A 22,427-nucleotide genomic window follows, 5' to 3' on the forward strand; every position below is an offset into this window, starting at 1 on the left:
CATCTGTCTTTCCATGTAACTCTCAGCAAGAGAGCCACAAAATGCCACAGAATGTGACCTTTTAGTAAAACTTTTTCTGACTTTCTGTTGGTGAAATTCTGGTACTTGGTCTGTGCTTTCGAAAACGTGACTGTGTGTGACTCAGCTGTTTCTGCAGATGTGACTTCCCTTGCTCACAACGACATATTGTAGTGTTCGACGCTACTACAGGAACCGCAAGAAGCATCACAGGCTAACCCGCCCATAAGCGTCACTGATTCAAATTGGAGCCGAGGCAGAGGGAGAGAAAGCAGCGAGCCGGGCTGATCGCACTCACACACTCCGAGCAGAGGCACAGAGAGGAGCACGGAGTGACTGAGAGGCTGGAGATCCTTCACTGGCTTTATTTCACTTGCATGAACACAACCGTAGACCCCCCAGGATCTAACGATGTGGGCAGAAGTCGGGAAGCTTGTGCTATTACATTTGTTACTCATGGAGCTCCACTGCGCTAAAGGTAAGACATTTGCCTCGGCGCCGGGGTGAATTTGCGTGGCGTCGCGGACACGACATCGCTCCGGGGATCGCACGGAGAAACGACTTGTCTGACAATGTGGTCTTCCTAAGTGCAGCGCTAACGTGACTCTCAGAGACCTCTGTCATCGCATGCATGCAAACGCTCACACCTGGACCTCCGCTTTGGACGCGATTACCGGTGACATGTGGTGACAATACACGGAAGAAAGAATCGCACATGCAGTAGCTGACAGATCACAAGGGAGAAAAAAAGCCTTCTGTGGTGGTGTGATCACAAAGTGTAGGCTGTATTGGTTTAATGTGTTTGCAGCTGCAGCTATACTGTCGTTAAATAGATTTGCCTAAACAGATCTTGGTGTTTATGTGGCTGGCAAACTGGTGGTAGGCAGCCACTGTGGCTCTGAAGGTAGTAATATTGACACATCAACTACAGAGAAGCCAGTAAATGCACAAGTGTCAGTCATATTTTCACAATGGTTCATATGAATGAAAAGCTTTGTGACAGGCAGAGATTACAACAGCAAACCTATCTAGTAGGTCATTTAGAGCAACTACAGCAGTTTCACACTTTTCAACTAGACAATTCATTGGTTATCAACAAATAAATTTATTGGAAACTATTTTGATAATTGAATATTCAGTGTAAGTGTTATTGTAAGAAAACTGATCTGATTCTAGCTTCTGTGGTCTGAATATTTTCAAATTTATTGACTCCTCTGTGATAGTAAACTTAATGTCTTTAGGCTGGGGACAAAACAAGACATTTGAGGATGTCCTCTGTGACTCTGAGAGACACTGACTGGCATTTTTACCACTTTTAGACATTTTGTAGATGATACAACTAAAGGATTAATCAACAACAAAGATAATTGTTTGTCGCAGCTCTATTTACAACAGTGAATACTGAGAAACACGTGTTTGCCTGTACTGTGTTGACAGTGTTTGTGAGTAAACCTCCCAAACTTCTTGTTGTAATTAGATCGGTTTCAGAATTTACAATATCAACATTGTCCTGTATTTCACATTCTCATCACTAAATGAGCAAAGTATCTCACTGACACTTTGTTATTCTCTGAAAACGCAGGAACTCATACGGAGTCAGAGTGTGAAACCGGGCAGTTTCAGTGCAAGAACGGACGGTGCATCCCGACCCTGTGGAGATGTGATGATGATGATGATTGCTCAGACAGCAGTGATGAGGAGAACTGTCGTAAGTACCCCCGAGTCTGTCACGTTGGCTGATAAACTGAATGGTGCCTTTTCTCACTGCCCCACAGAGCTTGAATGTACCTGCTGTTATTTATGTTGCCATCAGGGCTCCTAAATCAAGAAGGACTCCCAAACATTTTCATGTGCTGTTTGGTATTAGCTTGGTATATTCTGTAGATGGTTGATCTTATCCACATACGTAACTTCTGAACGAATGAAGTTACACTTTCAGTAAGCTCCTTAACATCTTGTTTGGGGCCCCTCTGGAATCTCCGTTTCAGCTGTTCAGTCCACACACATCAGTGCATTAAATGCTGATCCTGGATCAAAGTCACATGGTGGCAGAAATTTCCCTAATTTCTTACTAGTTTCACTTCCTAAGCAAACGTCTGGCACAAGCAGAGTGACCGAGCAGGGTCATTTCATAATATTATTATTACTATTACCCTTATCTTCCTGTGACTGTGTAGCGATAATGTCTGTCCTGTTATCAGCCAGACAGTTCCCCCTTCTATACTATCTCATAATGCTTTGCATATATAATGGAATCACAGATTGTGTCATTTCTGAAACAGGGTGATAAAATTGCAGTGTTACATGTCATGACATCTAAATGCTGAGTAATGCAGGCTGTTCAAATGCAAATACTGTGGCTGTCTGATCACAAATTGGCGGCTTTTCCAGTTTCGAGGGTGCCTCTGCTTCTGTGGGCAGGTTTTTTTGTAATTGGGGTTTAAATTACAAAATTGCATATTTAATATTGTGGTATCATATATTGGATTATGTGTCTCAGGACAGTGTGAAAGAGACTGTCATTGTATGACTCGGGTTGAACTACGTCTCAGTCTATTCTTCTGCAGAAATTGCATGGACAACTAGCGAAGTAATCGTCGCTTATAAATTTGTCACGGTACTAATTGCTTGAATGGTTATATTACCGGCCAATTGATTCATCACTTATCTTGGGGACCAGCACACCAAAGACATGATTCTCTCATCATGCATGCCTTCCATGGTGGCTGAGCTGAATATCTTGGGAGTTCCCTGCATGAATGCCGTGACATTTCCAAGCGCGTCTCATTGACTGCAGAGACTGATTGAGATTATTGGACATTTAGTGGGCAATACTTGATGAAAGTACAATTAGATTTTAATGAGCTCCCCTACTCTTCTCTCTAACAAGTTGGCTTACTTTGTTGTTTGGTGGAAGCACTGCTCAAAGAGACTGTGAAAATGGTGCTTCAGCCACCAGGTGACAGGCTGTTCTTCTAACCGAGCCACTTTGTCTCTGGTAGAAATGTGCTCGGCTTCTTTCTTCCCTCCTCACTCTCTTTGCTACGTACCCTCTAAGCTTCAGATGTGGGTATGCTTTCCTCCTGGGCTCTCTGTCACTCTCTCGATCTCGTCTCCTGCTCACTCTCAACCTTTATCTACTTTTTTATCCGTCCTGCAGTGCCTTATACTCTCTTCCATCCCGTGCTCCCTCTCTCCCTTCCTACCCACCTTGCACTCTCTGTTCTTTGAGAGCTTCTGCCCTCAGCCTGTGTTGGAAGCGATTCTTTCGAAAAAGCTGTCTCACTTCTTCGGCATTGTAACACCCACTAAGGGGCTTTCCTCCCCCATTTTTCAATCTCCTGTGGGCACCTTGGCAGTGTGAATGGCAAAAAGGTTATGCCCACTCGTCTTACGCCCACATCGAGCATCAGCTGACAGGTTGGTTGGAGATAAATCCAACAGCGTGACTCTGGTTGCTGGAGTGAGGCTCAGTGGCTGGCAGTATGCCATCCATTCCAGCAGATGCCAACACTGCCACTGTGCCCACCCCCCCAAAAACCAAATATCACCAGCAAAGCTCCGCAAAGAGGGGGAGGTGGTCGAGGAAGAGGAGAAAAGATAGGACAGATTTGATTAAGAACGGGCCGGGGGTGGCGCAGCGCAGAGAAGAGCTATAACATAACTGTGACAACAATATGGTAAAGGCTTACCCAGGAAAGCCAGCAAACAAGTTTCATGTCATCTATGAGGGCCTTGTAGTCAAGAGATGTCACAATACCAGAACATTGGTGGCCATCACCAATATTGCTGAATTTCCATGGCTCCCAAGAACAAATTTGATACCAAAATAATCATTCAGTCTAATTAATGCATTTTAAAATAAACTCATAGTGACAGAGTGAACAGTAATGGCAATGGGTCATAACACCATGGGCAGAATCCAGCTCAAAGTCTGGGTTATAACTAAAACAATTGTTGCAACTGAGCTCAGGTCATGTGAGTTATATGGCTATATTTATATTTTTTAAACAGAACACTCTTAGCAGGAGAATATATCATCAGAATGTAAAGAAGCACTTCTGAGCTTTGTCTACATTAGCCCTAAACCTCTTAACATTAACCTTTGTGAGTGTCGTATGCGGAGCCATGGTCCAACAGATGCAGCGGTAGCGTTTTAGGAGATTAACATGTTGCTATTGTGATGTTCAAAACAGCTGACAGTTTGAATTGCTTATCTCCGTCGTTCCAACTCCCGCCATCACCTAAGCTTTTGTTTGTCTGTAACACCTGTCCTTTATCATCTGACTCAAAAGCTAACCGTCTCTCAATACGAAGTTTGGCTTTTTTCGTTTTTGGTATTATTTTCAGAATTTTGGAATCAACGTGCTACCGAAGTGTCGGTTCCTGTGAAATATCTTATTCATCAGTAATCCTTCCTGCACTCATAACACTCCGTTGCCTGTCGCTGGTCTTCTGATTTCAAAAAATAAATTTACATATTATTGATTATACAGAAATTATTAAATGCTTCTGGATCAGACAGGAAACTGTTGGCTTATATCCATGCCATAATCTATTGTGATATTTACCTTGATAACAGTAGAGGTGATGATTTTTTTTTGCATCCGTGCAATATATTGGTCTTGAGTTTGCTCACTTTTGATGTTTATCCTAGAATTAACTGCAGTAATTGTCGCTAAAGACTATGATGGCATAGACTAAATTGTGAGATAATTGGTTAGTTCGACTTTGTTAAAGTTAGATATCAGTGATTGAAAGCTTTTAGTCTTAGTTGAAGGATAAAAATTATTTTAAAATACTCCATATGTTGTGAACATTTCTCAATTTCTTTCCTGTAATGCCTAGATATAACTCTCTGTATGTGAGCTGCAGTATCTGTGCCGATCAGTCAATAGTCATGCCATCCATCTCTTTACACACACACAGGTCCTACAGCAGGGATTACCCGTACAGTATCCTCCTTCTAGCGGCCGTATTAGAATAAGTCTTTACAGATTGGGTTATCTTTTGTGCCTGTCTATCTCCACGTCCTTTCATTCTCTCCTCTTCCTCTTCCTCCTCCTCTCCTCCACTCCTTCATCCTCAGCATGCCTCTTGGTAGATTCCGGTCTTGTTGCCCTGGGAGACGGCAAAGTGGTGATGGTGGCGGTGGTTGGGTTTTGTGCATGTGTGTGATTTCTTTGTAGCGAACACAACACTGCTGCACGTGTGTGTGTGTGCATACACGCAGCAAGTCTCCATCTCTGCACGGCTCCGTATGACCTATATTTTGGTTGTAGGACACATAAAAGGCCTTATCATTTTTACAGTGGTTTTAAGTGGATTTAAACATGCCTAATCCAAAGTGCTACTGCAAAATCATTGCATATCTCAACCTCTTGTTGGCTTTCAATTGTTCTCTCTCCCTCGCATTGATGTAGAGTCTTCTCCTCCAAATGGCCTTGGTCTTGCTGCACTGTAAAAATATCATCAGTAAGATTTTATGATGGAATATGTGACAGCAAAAGAATTACTGACAATTTAAATTGTTTGTAATCTTTTGTTCGATCATACAAGCAGTTTCTAGGTAATTATAAAGAATTGGAACAAATTCCAAATTGCCAAATCCTGAACCTTCAATGACCTCCGAAAACCTGGTGTTGCAAAACAGTTACAAGTTAGGAGATAGAAAGAGAATACATAAGGGTGGGAAGATAGTTGTTGTTGTAGTGTGTGTGTGTGTGTGTCACAGCAGGACAATGAGCCTGGGCAGGTCTGGGAAGGGGAGCGTCTCCTCTGCAGTCTGAGACCAGCTTCCCATAGAGGAGACATCACAACACATTTCACGCTGCTGCTGTGGGTGTGTGTGAGATCAGCTTCACACACACACACGCACACGCACGCACACGAACACACAACAATGTAATAAGAGACTGTAGAGAAGCGCTTCAGGCATTAAAGGCGTTGTACTGATCGGCCCACAAGAACACAGTTCGGTCACCTGCTGACACACACACACACACACACACACACACACACACACACACACACACACACACACACACACACACACACACTGCTTTCTTTCACAGCTGGGGTCAGACTTTTAATGGGAATATGAGTTGAGGGGGACGGTAGCCTCACAAATTACATACAAACAGACAGTGTACTCCTGAATTACTTAAAACGAGCAAAACCCACTATTTATTGAAACGGCGAAGCATACACACACACACACACACACACACACAGATTTGAAATGGAGGTTAATACCAGCACTGCATTTATAGTCCTGTTTTTAAGCTTGTCGGACTCCATCAAACACACATGGACTCTTAGTGACATCCCACTTCATCATCTGGTTTGCTGTAGTGGACTAAGGACGCAGTGTGTAAGTGCGTACTTGTTGTGTGTATTTGTGAGGGGTGTACAGCTGCAGTACTGTAGTCTCCAGAGAGACAGACCCACTGCTGTGCTCCATGACTAGTGAGGCCCTGTGGGAGCCCTTTCCAGACATTGAATACGTAGCACTGCTGGCTTCATCAGTCTGTTGAAGTGACGTCACTCTGTTGTTCAGACATAGGCCACTTTTACATAATGTTCCTCGCAACTTCATTCAGACTAACCCATGGCAGTAACAGAGAGAGACATGGTGTGTGTCCGATATTTGTCTACCTGATAATACGACCACATGCAAATCAGGCTTCTGCCGCGTTGAAAGTAAACGTTACAAGGTCTGATCCTGTAAGTTGGCTGGTGCAACTTCTATGAAAAAGTTCCCAGAGGACCCATTCAGACATTAATTAAGGGAGTACATGTCTAAAAGGGCCTTATTTGTGTGTGATATGAGAGACACAAACACTGTGCAGATGACCCTGATAGATGATTTTCTTCAGTGCCAGATGGTAAGCCTTTGTCTTACACTGTAGTATGTTGAATGTCAGTGGCAGATGGATATCTCCAAAGAGAACTTCTGGCAGCTCTGATGCTCAGTGTGTGGGAGTTTTATAAAACATCACATACTGAAAGTGGAACATGGTGGGTATTTAATGAAATCTGTGAAATTTTCCCTGTTGCTGATAGTTCTAAGAATAAATTTTGCTTCAGTTCAGTTAAATATCTATATTTAACCCTCCTGTCATCCTTCTGGTCAAATTGACCTGTTTTAAAAATGTGGAAAAAAAAAAAAAAAAAAAAATATATATATATATATATATATATATATATATATATATATTCACAGTGAAAATTTCCACATTTTCAAAAAAATTTTTAGGAAATTTTTGAACATTTTTTGGTGGAAAATAACAAATAAAAAAAAGTTTAGGAACATTCAGAAAAAAATCAACCAAAATCCAGTGAATTTCGCTGCCAAATTTTGGGATATTTTATTTAAAAAAATTTAACTTTTCAGGGGGACTTTTCATGAATTGTCTTCCTGAAGATTTTGCAAATTTTTATGTATTTGGGGAAATTTTTTCTGAATTTTTGGACTTTTTTTCAGACAAGGCAACAACATTTTTTGGTAATGACAACACAAGGGTTAAGCTGTGTTCACACAGTTTAAGTCTTCATACTCACCATTAAATTTAAACAACTTCAATACTTAAACATTTAATAGAAAGTACTATTAAACATCATGCCTCTTAATTTCACACGATGCTGTCCTCCTCTGTCCTTTTTGACACATTAAAGACTGACGCTACAAACTGTTCAATCTTCTCTAAACAAGATGTATTCCTTTAGGACTGAATCTTTGGCATAATCAAGTTGACAGGTTGTCATATGCAGCGTGGCTACCCAGACAGATGACAAGCCCAGAATGAGCTGGGCCACCTTTTTTCCGGCACTGTATCATGCTCTACAAGCTAACAATACCTGGTGTGCTGAATAGGTGTTGGGTGCAGCGGTGCAAAACAGCAGCAGGGTAATTTTAGCTGAGGTCGGTGCTGGCCTGAGGCTTTTGCTCTGTCTTTTTCTTTCCCATTCCCACTGCGTCCATCTGCCTCTCTTACTCATTTTTGACCACTTCCTACCTATCATTTCCTTCCTACCTTACTTGCTCTCTGTGTAGCTCTCTTTTGTCTCTCAGTCTGTCCAACTCTCTGTGTTTGAAGTTTGTACTGACAAAGACAGGTGTATGAAATGCACCCTACAAGGAAACTTAGAGGAATAATGTAGATCCAATGATGTGAGAGGGAAAGTGAGACCGCCCTGTCCATCTGCATACCTCTGATCCAATAAGTGAGTATCTCAGTGAGTGAGAACCTGCTCTGTTAAAACTGTGTGACAGAAAAAGCAATGATATGAAGAGATTGGGAGTTTGGTTCATGCACAAAAAAGCAGAAGTTCCTACTCGTTCTTTCTCTTTTTTGTGGTCTATTTAATTTCATTGCTTCCTCTAAAATGAGGGTAAAAGTTTCGCTTTTAGATTTCCTTCTTGGATTTCATTTTCCTTTCCCAAGTAATGGGCTATTTTTGGGGTGAGGGTGGGGGAATTGGCAAATTTAAAACCAGAAAGACGAACAGAAACTGCAGGAGCATGATAACATTTCTAAAATATTAATTTAACTCGTTGTTGTTGTTGTTTTTTTTTTGTGGCCTGCAACTTTACTATTTTGCTCCACTCTCTCTTGACTCTCATCCACATAATTTTTTTAGAAACAGCAGCGCTTGTTTTCAATTCTGACAGCCCATCCCAACTCAAAACGGCACACAGTTAATAACGAAATGTTGATTTTAATGAAGTGTTCAGCTGCAAAAGGATCCAATATTTCACAGAAAACTAAAATTGAAAAAGAGAGTGAATATTCATGTGTCATATTTTTGTTTAGAGAACGTATTGTGGTACAACACTTGCATATTTTATAGTGGTGGGATGTGATCAAAATTTTAATCTAAATAATTACAGGCTTTGTAAGTAATTAATTGCAATTAATAAAGTTTTTTTCAAGTACCAGTATTTGATGCAATACGTAAAGTTTTTCAAGTCAAATGTATTGTTGTTTGGTTGATGACTGAATCGATGAATAGACTTATACGTGAACTTAAACAACAAAATATTTATTTATATTTATCTGCATTCTTTTTATCTACTACATTCACAGATTACTGCTCTACATGCAATTATAGAAATTATATTCAACATTTTAAGACTCTTTGTAAACTTAAGCACTTTCAGTGTCTTGAAAAGTGGTCTATTATGGGATGGCCACACTGTTTTCCGGTACCAGGACTGTCGTAGCTGACGTTAGCTCTGGTGCTAACAGCAGCATGTTTTGCTTTGAGGTGATACCGTCGGCCTGAAGTGTTGCGGTGATCAGAAAACTCTTTATAGCACAATTTGCACACAACCACACTTTTATCCAAGCTGCCATCGGGAAGAAAACTTTCCAACCAACAAGCTGAATGTGGTCTCGTCTTCCTTCAATGTTCACCAAACTTGTTTGTGAGGTCACTCAGTGCGTCCTGCGCATCTTATTCGCGGCTGTCATACCGACTTTAGGCTCATTACTGTCATCTACCGGGGTGGAGTGTTCTTCAGTGTTACCAGTGTGCCAAAAAAATAAAGGTGCGATTAAAAAGCGTTATTTTTTTAAACTTATTTTTTCTGTAATTGTTATGAAATTAATGTATTAAAGCTCGTGTCCGGAGTTTCTGTTTGTTTTCAATTTATGTATCATTGTTTAACAAAAGCTTAAATGTGTTAGTCTAGTTCGATACTATAATATAATGTTAGTATGACGCGATATGAAAATTTATTCATGAGCTCCGCCTTCCTCTCATAGACCCCCATGTTATTCCAAAAAGCGCCGGTCGGCAGCTAGCCAATCAAGTTCGAGCTTCAGCTTTGTCATGCTGTCAATCAACGGTTACGCGCACAGCAAGCAAGCCCATGCAGAGGTGGGCGAGCTATGCACTACGCAACCGCGCACACATTTGTTTTGCTTGTGGCGGAGAGAGCATCAGGGCCCAGCAACTTCCAGAAAAGTTACCAATCCCACGGCTCGTCAGGCCAAGAGACTGCAGGACGTTTTTTGGCTCGGGGTGCTCGCGTCGCTCCCCGACCACGGCCTCCATAGCCCGCCTGATGGCTTCGTTTAGATGCCCGACCTCTGGAGGAAGATGTTGGGGCGTCTGGGACATACTCTTCATCAGAAGAGTCATGCAATTCTGAACTCTAGATAGAAATAAATAAACAATGTAACACATATACACGCGTAAATGCACTAAGTTTGATAAACAACGTCATCGAGAGGGATACACGAGTGTAATCACAAGCGTGCACAAATAAAGGGGCGTCACTAGGTATCTTGCGAAATCAGAGGGAGGGTGGGACCAACAGTGTTTTGGGAGACGCTGCGATTCAAACTCCGGACACGAGCTTTAAAGTCCCAGCCCTAATATTTTCTTCTACAGTTCCAGTAATTGATCAACTTTTAAATTTATTGCTAACTATTTTGATTATGGACCTCGTGATTTGAGTTTTTTTTCCCCCTCAGGAATAAAAGGAGAAGTTCTCTGAGTCCATCTTTTTATTTTCAGTTTTCTTTCCTCCCCTGTGACAGTAAACTGTTTAAGTTTCAATTGTGGACAAAAGGGGACATTTGTGTTTGACTTTGGGAAACATTGATCAACGTTTTTCACCATTTTCTGCAAATAAATTAGTTGAGGAAATAATTGACAGATGCATCAACAATAAAAACAATCCTTTGTTGCTGTCCTGTTTTGTTACTTTCACATTCCATCCAACTAGTCATCAATGCCAACTGTCAGAAAAAGTAAACGTGAAAAATTTCTTGACCGCAGTGCAAACACACTGTTTATTTGTCTATCAGTGAGAATGTTACAGAATATTGTGTAAACTGTTGAAGAAACTGAATATCGCACCCACGGTCACTTCCACTTTAACGCACAATAATGTCAAGATTGCAGCTGCCAGACATCAGGCCCTGTAACATACTCTGTGTTGTAGACAGTCAAGGTGTTGTTAGTTTATTTATTTATTTATAAAGCTATGTTCATGGACGCTGCTTTCACCTGCAGAACAATGAGACTGGCCCTGAACATAACATAACTGCTTACTAGCCATGGATGGCTAAAATTTATTCAAGGTGAGAGAGAGGAGACACAAAGAACACTCGGAACAGCAAGAACAGCTATAAATGCTCAGACAAGCTGCAAGTCTGTAAAGTAACTCTGTTTTCATAGTTTGTCTTCTTCTTTCTTTTCTGTTTGTATTATCTCCCTTCCACTCTCTATACAGTTCCCCCACTCACTTGCGTCTGTTCAGTCAGAATTAGCTTGTCCATTTTCGACAGGTTTGTTTGTCTGTTCTGCGTTGCTGCAAAGTCACTTATTGTTCAAAGTCAAACTCCGATAACGCCACAATCCTATTTCCTCCACCGCGTGGATGTGTGCTTGCTTAGCTGTGTTGTTGTGTTGTGCTGTTGTTATGCCCCCTCCCCAACCCAGCCGTGTCTGACAGGGTATCATGGCATTAATCCCCAACTGAGATTAACCGAATATCTTCATGTGCTCCCATTTTTATTATTTACATTTGCTGTAATCCTGTTTTTCACCTTGTGCTCCGTTGCCTGGTACATGCAGTCAGGGAGCGGCGTATGAAATGACAACTAAGAATGCTGATGAATAAAACATGGCTGCTAATACCAGTCTGCTGGGCTGACACCGAGATAGGGCCTTTGAGTGCAGCATGTCAAAAGTTTTCATGGGAAGTTTTTACATGGAAGTTACAAAGTGCCGAAGAGAGAGTTCAGTCTGACTCTGATGACATTGCTATAAATGCTCGGTCTGATTTCTGTCTCTCTTCTTACTGCATTCTTTTTTTGTTTCCTTCTGTAAACTTGAATTGACTTTAATTAGTTTTTTTGTCAGCCACTCTTTGCATTCACTCCCTTCTGTTTTTCCCTACAACTTTAGAACAAAAGTCAGCTGTTCCGTTTGATTCATTACATCCTAAGCTTTTTCCATTGTCTTTTGTCAAATGGAACAGAAACTTCTCCACCCACTGTGGTGGTGAAATGGAATATCACTGTGGTTAAAACAGGACATGTTGGTGTAGTGAGTTTGGTGCATGTAGCTGTGTGCATGATGGTAAGAACTGTGTCTTTGTGTGTGAAACTAGATTTTCTGGCCCAACACATGCTGACAGAAAGCAGATGGAAAGAGGCTTTAAAGGCACCAAAGAAAGGGAAAAGGTCTTATGAAATGTGTGTTAAATCAGATCTCTGCCTCAGCATTAAATATCTGCATCATTAGCAAGCAGCGAACACCTGATGATCCCGTTACAGTTTGAGGTTGAACGAATTGGATGTGCCAAAGATATATGCAGTGGGTTTGTTCATCTCGCTGTAATAATTTCTATCAGTTAAAGTAATTAGAGAGCAGTGGTTTATAATCATGTTGTGTTAAGATCTATTAAAAGTCAGAGGTGTTCGTTTAGCACAGTGAGGAATCAGTGTTTTCCTCTAAATTAAAGAGCAATTCAAGCATGATTTGTTGCTCGATTGCTATGACGCTTTTACTGCTGTTGTCCCAATTTATGCATGCTTTATGACTGAATTTGCTTCTAAATGAGTTTTATCAATTATTCTTATTTGGTGGTAACGACCAATTCCAAATATATTGCAGTCACTCCAGTGGTGTTGACAGACTACAACTAACTACAGCATTTCCAGGTGTTGGATATATCTAAATTTACTGTACACAAGAACTGGAAAAAATACTCCAAATTTTGACACAAAGCTGGTTACAGAGCACCAGATTTGGACATTTAAAGGTCTGTTATCAGAGCAAGTCCTTCCAATGCATATACAATACTGTTCAAAATTTAAATGTCCTTATTGAAAGAAAAGCATTTTTTTTCCAATGAAGATAACATTACATGAATCAGAAATACAGTCTAGACATTGTTAATGTGGTAAATGACTATTCTAGCTGGAAACGGATGATTTTTAATGGAATATCTCCATAGGGGTACAGAGGAACATTTCCAGCAACCATCACTCCTGTGTTCTAATGCTACATTGTGTTAGCTAATGGTGTTGAAAGGCTAATTGATGATCAGAAAACCCTTGTGCAAATATGTTAGCACACGAATAAAAGTGTGAGTTTTCGTGGAAAAAATTAAATTATCTGAGTGACCATAAACTTTTGAACGATAGTGTGGCTAGTAGGGACCTCCCCCATTGTAGTAGACTCTGTAGGATGTAGTTACGCCATTCAAGGGTGACCTGTTATCATCTCATGTACAGTGTAGCTGTGATGTGGTGCTTACAAAAAACAGACAAATTCCATAATATGGCTAGAGCGGGCGGAAAAGGTGTAAATCAGGAGACCCCTTACTTAGGAGACTGACCATGTTCATTGCATTATTTGTTGACTTTTGATTTCCCTTGCTGCTTTAATTTAGGCAAATGCCCTCTATTTCTGCATTGACCACGTTAAAAAGCTCCATTTCGTACGTTTCCAAGATTACTAAATGCACTTATTCACACAAACGTAAGCGTGCCTACATCATCAGGGTCAGTGTCCGTCTATCAATAATCACAATGATTGTAATGCGCCTACTGAGCATCCCAGGAGCTAAAGGAGTTCCTACTGGTCCATATGTGTCTGAATGATATGCACTGATAACAAGCTATTTAATGATTGTTAATTCAGCGTTTGAACAATTCATAATGACAACATGCTGAACAACTGGTGGTCCGAGCTTCTATAAAATGTACTGTGAGTATTTTGTACTTTTTCTCTTACATGTCATTGTAATTGGGTTTCAGACTTGGCGTGACAAAACAAGCAATTTGGAGATATGCTGCCTTTGGCTTTGGGTACTGGGAGGAGCATGTTTCATGTTTTCCACACTTTCTAGTCTCTAGTTATTTTATTGGATGCTGAAATAATCAAACTATGCTCATGAGCCACTTGAAGCCATACAAAGATACAAAGATCCTTTTTTTTTTTTTTTACTAGTGAACCAGAAGTTTCACAGTTCATATAGTTGACCACTGATTGGTGGCCACGAGGAAGTAAACTTTAGGAGCTTAAGATTACCAACTTGAGAAAAGCATTGAGGCTTTAAACAGGTTTTGTTGCTTATTTTTCACTTTATTTGCTTTCTCTCCCTCTCTCTCTGTCGTCGTCCCTCCATCTCGCTTTTCAGTGAAGCTGTTTATGTAGATTACACGCACACAACGTATCTCCTTCATACACATGCCTCGCCAGCTCCTAAGCCCGGGAACCATTCTTTTACCTTGAGGGGATTTTGCTTGTCATTTTTTTGCAGGATGCTGGGGTGAGGTGGTGGATGGGTGAGACACTCTTTGATGATATAGCTGCTGCTCAGTAATACTGGTTATCAGAAAAAAGATAACTGGTGCGACACGAAATCATACACACACACACAGAGGCTGTGTTTTGGGGATACACACATTACTAATGTAACGCTTCTACCTGCAGTGCGCTTCATTATCACACCGCGCTGACACAGTGTCAACATGAAGGGGCTGAGGGGAGATTAAAGGGTGAGGAAATAGTGAGGGAATCAACGGCAAGGACCACATTTTCCCTCTGCTGATTGAGGAGAAGAAAGATGAAAACCTTTTCTGATCCGTCTGCTGACGATTCTGATAAAAAGTCCTTCCTCTAGGAGTTATGATGTGGGGATTATTAGAAGTGTGTTTGAAGTAAAACATAAAAAAGCCGATGTGCTGTAGATGCTGGAGCAGCTTTAGGAATCTCATAGGATACATTGACATACAAACTGCACTTGAGCTATTTGGGAATCTGGCTGTTTTACAAAGATTTCAAGTCAGTTAAAAGATGCTGAGTGGAGGAACCAAATGTAGAGAGAGAAAACAGATTCTAGAGAAGAGGGAGAAATGATTGCATCGTCTAAGTTTGTTATGTAGCATAGGTAGTCTGGATCGGTTCGTCCTTACTTTCTGTCTTTTTTTTTTTTTCCTGGCATGTGTTCGCAGTGTGTTTAACCAGTGACGGCTCTCTCTCACTCCCTGTGCCCTCCACCCCCTCGTCCTATTATGCGTCATTGGAAGCAGTGCTTGAATGTTTGGAAGCAGGGTGACACTTTCTCAATGGGACCTGAGAGGCTCCCCTCTTTCTCTCACACACTCACACAAAGTCACACACTTAAAAAGACGCATTGACAAGCGGTTTTGTGTTTGAGCGTGCATAATGAATAATGCTGTGACCCTGCATTCAACATCTGCATTACCCTGTTGTGTCCAATACGCATCCCAAGAATCCTTATATGCGCCTGCTTTTCTTTAGTGCTCCTTGTGTTTTCATTAGGGTGTTTTTTTTTTTGAGCACTCTGCATTTACATAAGCATGTGTTTACATATATTGTCAGAGTAAAAGTGAGCCCTGAAGCTTTGTTTGCCTCCTCCTCCTGTTGTTGTTGATGTTTGTTTGCGTTGGACTGGTCTCGGAGGTTTAGTGTGATTAAATGAAGCAGCGAGATCATCGGCCTAAGCATTTTACGCTAGATTGTAGGAGGAAAAGCTACTGCTGGGCACGCACATACAAATATGCACATGCTGTTATGCAAAAAGCTAGTTTCTGTGTTTTATCTGTCTCTCATGCTGTCTATTCCTGTCTCTCTTACTCATACACTCACGTGCACTTTAGCATCACCACCTTGGCTGCGGTAGCAAGACTGAATATTATGACCTTTTCTTTGACACACTCGATGCAGAAGTGATTTTCCTGTTGAGTTTCTCAATGTTGCTTGATGTTGGCTGCATGGTCCCGGGTTGCCAATGCTGTGCTTCTTACTAGGAGTATTGATTCAAACCCGACCTGTGTGTTTGACATCTTTTGATGTATGAACTTTCTTTTCATGTGCTCCATCATTTTAGAAAAAGGTTTTCTTAGAGGGGTTTAAGTGCTAGTAGGCCGACTGATGAGCAGGCCCATGATAGCCTCCATGCTTATTCTCTGTGTGCCAGCTTTGCCAGTCCTGCGTGTCCACATTGTCACTTACTATAATGTGTGGTATTACAATTTCATCTAATATCAGACTCTCAATGCTTAATTTGAAGTAGTGTCTGAATGTACTTTAAGCCAGAAGGTTTTTTTGTGACTTTTTTTAGATCCTTTAAAGTTTTTGTTGCTGGAAATTTGAGTTACGATTAGGGCTGCTCAGTTAATTAAATATTAATAATAATGATGATTTCACCCTTCCACATTAAAGTGAACACAGCTGACTGCTATTGATGTTTATTGTTGCTCAGCTCATAGAAAACCCATATACATATCAGCACTTGTCAGATTAAGTGAATCTGACATATAAATGCCTTATTTCATTCTCTTCAAAGACATTCTGGACACAACTGCTGCTGTAACTGAGTTGAGAGACTAGAAGCTTCTATGTGAACAGTGCTTATCTTATGTGTATCGATACGCAGATGTTCAGCAGGTGAAACATTTTGGGTACAGTTAAATTATTATTTTGTCTCTAAGAAATGCCCTGAATTCAGGTGAAGAACCTTAAGTCTTATTCTAATGCAAAGATTTGTACTTTACCAGGAATGTGGAGCAACAAAGAAGTAAAGCCAATGCTTTTATTTAAATGTGGAAATGCTTTAAAACATCCATCCATCCATTCTCTATACACCGCTTTATCCTCACTAGGGTCGTAGGGGGGTGCTGGAGCCTATCTCAGCTGACTCGGGCGAAGGCAGGGGACACCCTGGACAGGTCACCAGTCTGTCACAGGGCTACATATACAGACAAACAATCACACTCACATTCACACCTACGGACAATTTAGAGTTACCAATTAACCTCAGCATATTTTTGGACTGTGGGAGGAAGCCGGAGTGCCCAGAGAAAACCCACACATGCACAGGGAGAACATGCAAACTCCATGCAGAAAGATCCCAGGCTCAGGCCGGAACTCGAACCAGGGATCTTCTTGCTGCAAGGCGAAAGTGCTAACAACTAATCCACTGTGCAGCCCTGCTTTCAAACAGTATCTCTGAAATTATTAATAATTGTCTTGATTACTGTATTATTTTTGTTCATATCGTCTAGCCCTAGTTGTGATGAATATAATAATTAGACTAGGCTGTGTTAAGGCTGACTATCACACCATAAAGGCAACAAGGATAGTGAGATGGATCCGTTTAGCTAGAAATGCTAGTGAGGGAGTTTTTCTCTGGCTGACATGGCCCATCTGCAAGTTTTCACGCCTTGTTGCCTGTGAATTTCCACTTTGCTGTGCCGGCTGCGCTCAGGTGCAACCGTCTCCAATTCCCACAACTATTTAAAAAAAGCCAACATTTAATCCCCGCAAGTGAACATCCAAAAGAAACCACCCAAGCTAAATTCCAAGTACATTCAAAAGTAGCAAACCAGGAAGCCAAGAACGTGTCATGTGGGTCCATATTGCGTCTGAAGTTACCACAGAAACTGGGACTACACAGCGCCTTTCAGCAAAATGGTGATGGTAGGATTTCCGTAGAAACAAAGCCAAACATAAAACATTTAGAGTTAATTCTACTTATTTTCTATAGTCTTTGAGTATTTTCTTTCCCAACTGTGCAAACTGTTCCATCCAATGAATTATAAATCTCTGAAGAAATGAAATGGGAAGCTCCATACGAAAACAACCCAAAAAACTAATGTCTTCTGATTTCATTTAAAACAGGAAAAACCTTTTGAAATGTCTCTTGTGCTTTAAACCCAAGCTTACAAATTGAATTTGGAAACACAGATGCTGTTTCAGGAAGCCTTTTATTAAATAATGTGCAATCCAGACCTTTTACAACATTCACATATTCCACTTTGCATGGAGAAGACCCAGTGACCCAGTTGTGACTGAACACAGTAGTTAAGTATAACCACCCCATAGTCTTGTTACAGTGATGTCCTTATTGGCTTTTTCCACCTCTTTTGACCCCGACAAGGCTGCTCTCACCCAGTTTTTGATGTGCGATGTGACGATGTATTCATACATCACGATAACTTAATGAAACCTTGACACTATCTAAAGGAAGTTCCTTTTGATTTTTACCTTTACTTTTCTGTTTGAAGGGGAACTTCACAGCACTCATGGTGTGTACATTGTTAAAAGGACTCCAGAATCTCAGCACAGATATTTTTCTCATTGTAAACCAGCCATGTTCCTCTGAAAGCCTTAAACAAAAGCCTATTTTTGGGGGACAAAGACAGTATAGTTTTTGCTCAGGTAAAGGTATTGATCCATGTGACTGTGAAGGAAAGAGGTGGATGAAAGTGAGTCACAGTCAAAGCAGGCAGCATGTTATTTTATAGGATGCCCACAAGTCTTACTTTTTCCACATATATCTCTTCTCCACTGTGCTCAAAGACTTTTTTTTTCCGATGGAGAGGCTGCACAGGTATCTGATTTTGTGACACTGAGCAGAACACAAGGACTCCAGAAAAGGTGACATGTGATAGGTTCTGACAGTTGCCTCTTTTAAGAGAATGATCCTGCAAAAAAAAGTGCTAATAAATAGCATTAGCATTCATTTTCTGTCCTATGAAGTGCAACAAAAGTAATCTCCTTTTGAAACCATCCTTTCAAAGTAACTTTTCAAAATCTAATTTCTTTCTAACTAGCACTGTCCCTGTCTTTCTACTTTAACTCTGCAGGAGTTTAAATCTCCCTGTAAGGGCTGAATAATCAGTCATTCATAGTCATTTTCCTTTTTGTTCTGCCAGTGATGGGCTGAGAGAGGAAAGGAACAGTCTCAGGTTTCTTTCTGTAATTAAGACCCCTCACAGTTCCCCTGATTAATTCTGTTCTTCGATATCTTCTTCTGGAAGTCAGGAATATTGAAATACCACAGTGTCATTCTGATAAAAGCCCAGACCTCATTTACCTATAATTCAATTTGTTAGATGCCAGAAAACTAAGTGTTTACCCTTCTGAATAGCTTTTGCAATGTAAAGGATCACAGAGAGGACGGTTATGGGTGTGCATGTGAGCATGTGTGTTTTTCCCGAACTTCAAAGAACCTCAGAACGTTTTCATCTCGGCGCACTCCAGGCACATCGATCCATTCCTAATCAAACGACCCGCACCTTACACCTGTTAAAGAATCCAGAGGGAAGACAAACAGTTTTTTTCTTTGCTGTAAACCAGAAAGTTGGTTGGCAAAGGTATAAGTTGAAATAGATGGCGGTAAGGGAAAAGAAACGGGAGGTTTTGGAGGTGATTGGAGGATATATTTTATTTTTAAAATTTTTTTTTGGTATGTTCCTGGGGAAAAATGAAGGAATGAAAAATGCCCGTGGAAGGAGTACACATCTATGGGGATATCAGCTTCAAGATAAGAAGATTGACTTGTGGGTTGTTGTTGTTGTTGCAAGAGATGCATTAGGTTGACTTTTTCAGTCCTGATATTTGTTCTTGGGGCATCAGCCAGTACTCAGTAGTACTGTACCCAGTACTCTGTATTTGGCTGCAAGAAATGGTTCTTTTAGTTATTACTGAATTTATCAATTATTTTTTAATTTGGTTCATGTGTAAAATGTTAGAAAAAAATTTAAAAAACTTCTTAAACTGCTTGTTATATACAATGATCAATCCAAAACTTAAAGTTACTAAGATATTTAACAGAGAAAAACAGAGCATATTTACATTTGAGAAACTGAAACCAATAACTTTAAGGCATTTTGACTGAAACATTCGCTTACACTATCAAATTGATGACAAATGTCTTTATTTAGACTGTTTTTTTTTTTCATTTTCAGTTCTAGCCCTGCATCTGTCAGAGCATAAAAAGAAACGTGAACATATTTTGTATAGGAATGTCTTATATGTGAAGGGGTTTCATCATTTGGCAGAGCTGAAGCTGCAGTTGGCAATATTCTGCGATGTTGCTTGGATGAGGCTGTTTTTGGCCAATGGCAGTCATACAAAAAGCTGATCTCAGGTCAGTTGGCAAAATCATAACATGCTGCTCTGCTAACAGCTGCTTGTATTTGCAATCTGTCTTTCTCGCAGGGACAGTTGCAGTCCCTTTGCAATGCTATGTCTACTAGAGGTAAATAATGCAAAAATAGGTGAGATCTATAAGTTGCTAATGTGAAAAGCAATAGTGACAAGTCCCATGGTGTGTGCGTGTGCGTGTGTGTGTGTACGCATGCAAGTTGAACTCCGTGGCATTGACCTTAATATATCACATTAGCGCCGACTCTCCAGAGGGTCTGTGGAGATGTGTTCAAAGTTAGCAACCCCTCGGCTAATTGATTTCAATGAATGGCACATTTATACTCCACTTAGTAAATTACACCAACATGCAAATGTGTGTGTGTGTGTGTGTGGGTATGGAGGTTCGGTGGGGGGGGGTTGTTCTGCAGCAATCTGTAAAGTCAGAGTTTTTTAATGAGATCAATGCTTTCCTTCCTGCATCCCCAGATGGTGGCAGTGCTAGAAGGTGTGCGTATGTGTGTGCATTTCAGTGTGTGTGTGTGTGTGTGTGTGTGTGTGGAAAGAGACGGGGCTGTGGGGACCTGGGGCAGATAAATCTTTAATCATGTGCTTGCTCTCATGTTTCGTTTAATTGCCCCCCTAAATCCATAAAAAGGATGACGACATTGTGGTTCAGAAACGCGTAGTGTGTGCGTTTTTATGTGGGTTCCATAAGTAGCAATAGAGATGTGATTATGTTTGTTTTATAGCACAATGAGTCCATAGGTGTTCGTGTTAGTTCCTGTACATATGGTAGCCAGTGTTACATGTCATTAGACAGCGCTCTTGTAAATCGGCTTCGCATGATGATGAATACTTGTCTTTGTGTAACCATGTTTTGCTTTAATGCTACTGAAAATTTGATATTTGTGAAATAATGTAACCTTACTTTGTGCCCAGTCTTTTCCCTGATGATGCTAAACTCTTCACTTGCTGAACGTCTGCTTATCGATTGCTGCTACAATTTACAGTTGTTCTTTACATTCCCTTACAGACATTTAACCAAAAAAATTTGCTGGGAAAGAGTGGATTAAGGGGTTTTACTGTCAGATTTACTCAGTTGAAATCAAGTGATTTATCGACATGAACTGTATTTTAACCATTAATACTACAGTCAGTCATGTTCATTTAAGTGGAGGAAGTCAAAGTCATGATCATCTAAGCCACAGTGATTGGATGCACTGGGCTACCTTTCCTTCTTCACTGCCTCATTCAGTATCTTCCTGTCTACACGTGCATTCTTATCATCAGGTGTGTATGAGTTTGGACCTCTCTCTCTCCATTAGTCTCTTCCTCTGTTTCATCCTTTGACTTTTTAAAATAATCTGCTATAGATTGTTTCATCATTGGAACACGGCAACGGGTAATTGGATTGTTCAGGCGTCCAGCAGGGAGAGACTGACTGCAGGAGTAAAGAAGAAAGAGTACTACTTCTAGCCATGATGGCTGATGTAGTTGCTAAGCATGCCTGGCTCCAGATCAGCCTAATGGTCAACATGCGGCATGCATGTAACAATGCAAAACCATGAAATTTTAAGTTGTGCACACTCAAAACAAAATCACATGGCAGAAATGTTGTCTTCTCTTTCATACGTTCACATCCTGACCTCCTGTCCTGTGTCTTATGCAGTTTCCTGCAAAACTCCTTTTTCTTCACACGATCTGCTCTGTTTTCTTTCCCATTGTTTGTGTGTGTTTCATAACTTCAGCTTGAACACATTCATTATATATTTTTATTTCAAAATCTTTTCCAATTCAGGCAATATAATCCTTAATGTGCAGATGTACATGTGTGGGAGGGAGACTAAATACCTGACTGTAGTTGTTTTTCCTACATCTGACAGCAGCGAGACACAAGACTTCCTTCAGAAGTTTTTTTTTTTCTCTCTCTCACTCCCTCTTCCTGCCCCTCTCCTTCATTTTAAATCCTTCTCTGTCTCATCCCTGTCTCCCTGGTGCATGGTTTTTAATCAACAGCAAGAACTGTGCAGAGGAGGTAGAGCTGTTCATGTGTGGAAACGCAACAATTGCGATTCTTTTGGGTTAAGGAGAGAGGGAGAATAAAAGAGAGATGCATTTGTTAGTGGAGATTTGACTAAATGTATACCCCTGTCTCTGTGTGTCTGTGTCTGCCTTTGAGTGAATTATTTTTTTTGTTTTCAGCAGCTCCAGCACTTACAGCTACAAAAAAAAAAAATCAATCTAACATTTGCGCGGTGATGGAAATAGATCCATTGATTGATTAAGCTGATAAAAGGGTCCGTTTGCAGCGCTCAGTAATGACAAACTCTATGCGTATGAGAGACCATCTCTGTGTCTGTCTGTTTCTCTTCCCAGATCTCCATGTGCTGTGATAAAAACAATTAGTTCTCTCAGATACATGAATTACAGCTAAGCCTGCTTCCTAAGTTTTAATTTTGCAGCACAGATGTTCACGTTCA

The 22,427-nt window shown here is 40.7% G+C and overlaps 1 protein-coding gene across 4 annotated transcripts in view; it reads left to right on the plus strand.

The window, feature by feature from the left end:
- The first annotated feature begins 253 nt into the window (after positions 1-253).
- The window catches only part of lrp8 (low density lipoprotein receptor-related protein 8, apolipoprotein e receptor), a 216,467-nt gene continuing 194,293 nt past the window's right edge, over positions 254-22,427 (plus strand). For all 4 annotated transcript variants that reach the window (XM_022197266.2, XM_022197269.2, XM_022197268.2 and 1 more), the window contains exons 1-2: positions 254-496; positions 1,601-1,726. In XM_022197266.2, coding sequence (XP_022052958.1) covers positions 430-496; positions 1,601-1,726 — 193 coding nt within the window. In that variant the 5' untranslated portion in view covers positions 254-429. The remainder of the gene's footprint in view (positions 497-1,600; positions 1,727-22,427) is intronic.

This window comes from Acanthochromis polyacanthus, chromosome 4 (genome assembly GCF_021347895.1).
Source record: "Acanthochromis polyacanthus isolate Apoly-LR-REF ecotype Palm Island chromosome 4, KAUST_Apoly_ChrSc, whole genome shotgun sequence".
Classification (NCBI taxonomy): domain Eukaryota; kingdom Metazoa; phylum Chordata; class Actinopteri; family Pomacentridae; genus Acanthochromis; species Acanthochromis polyacanthus.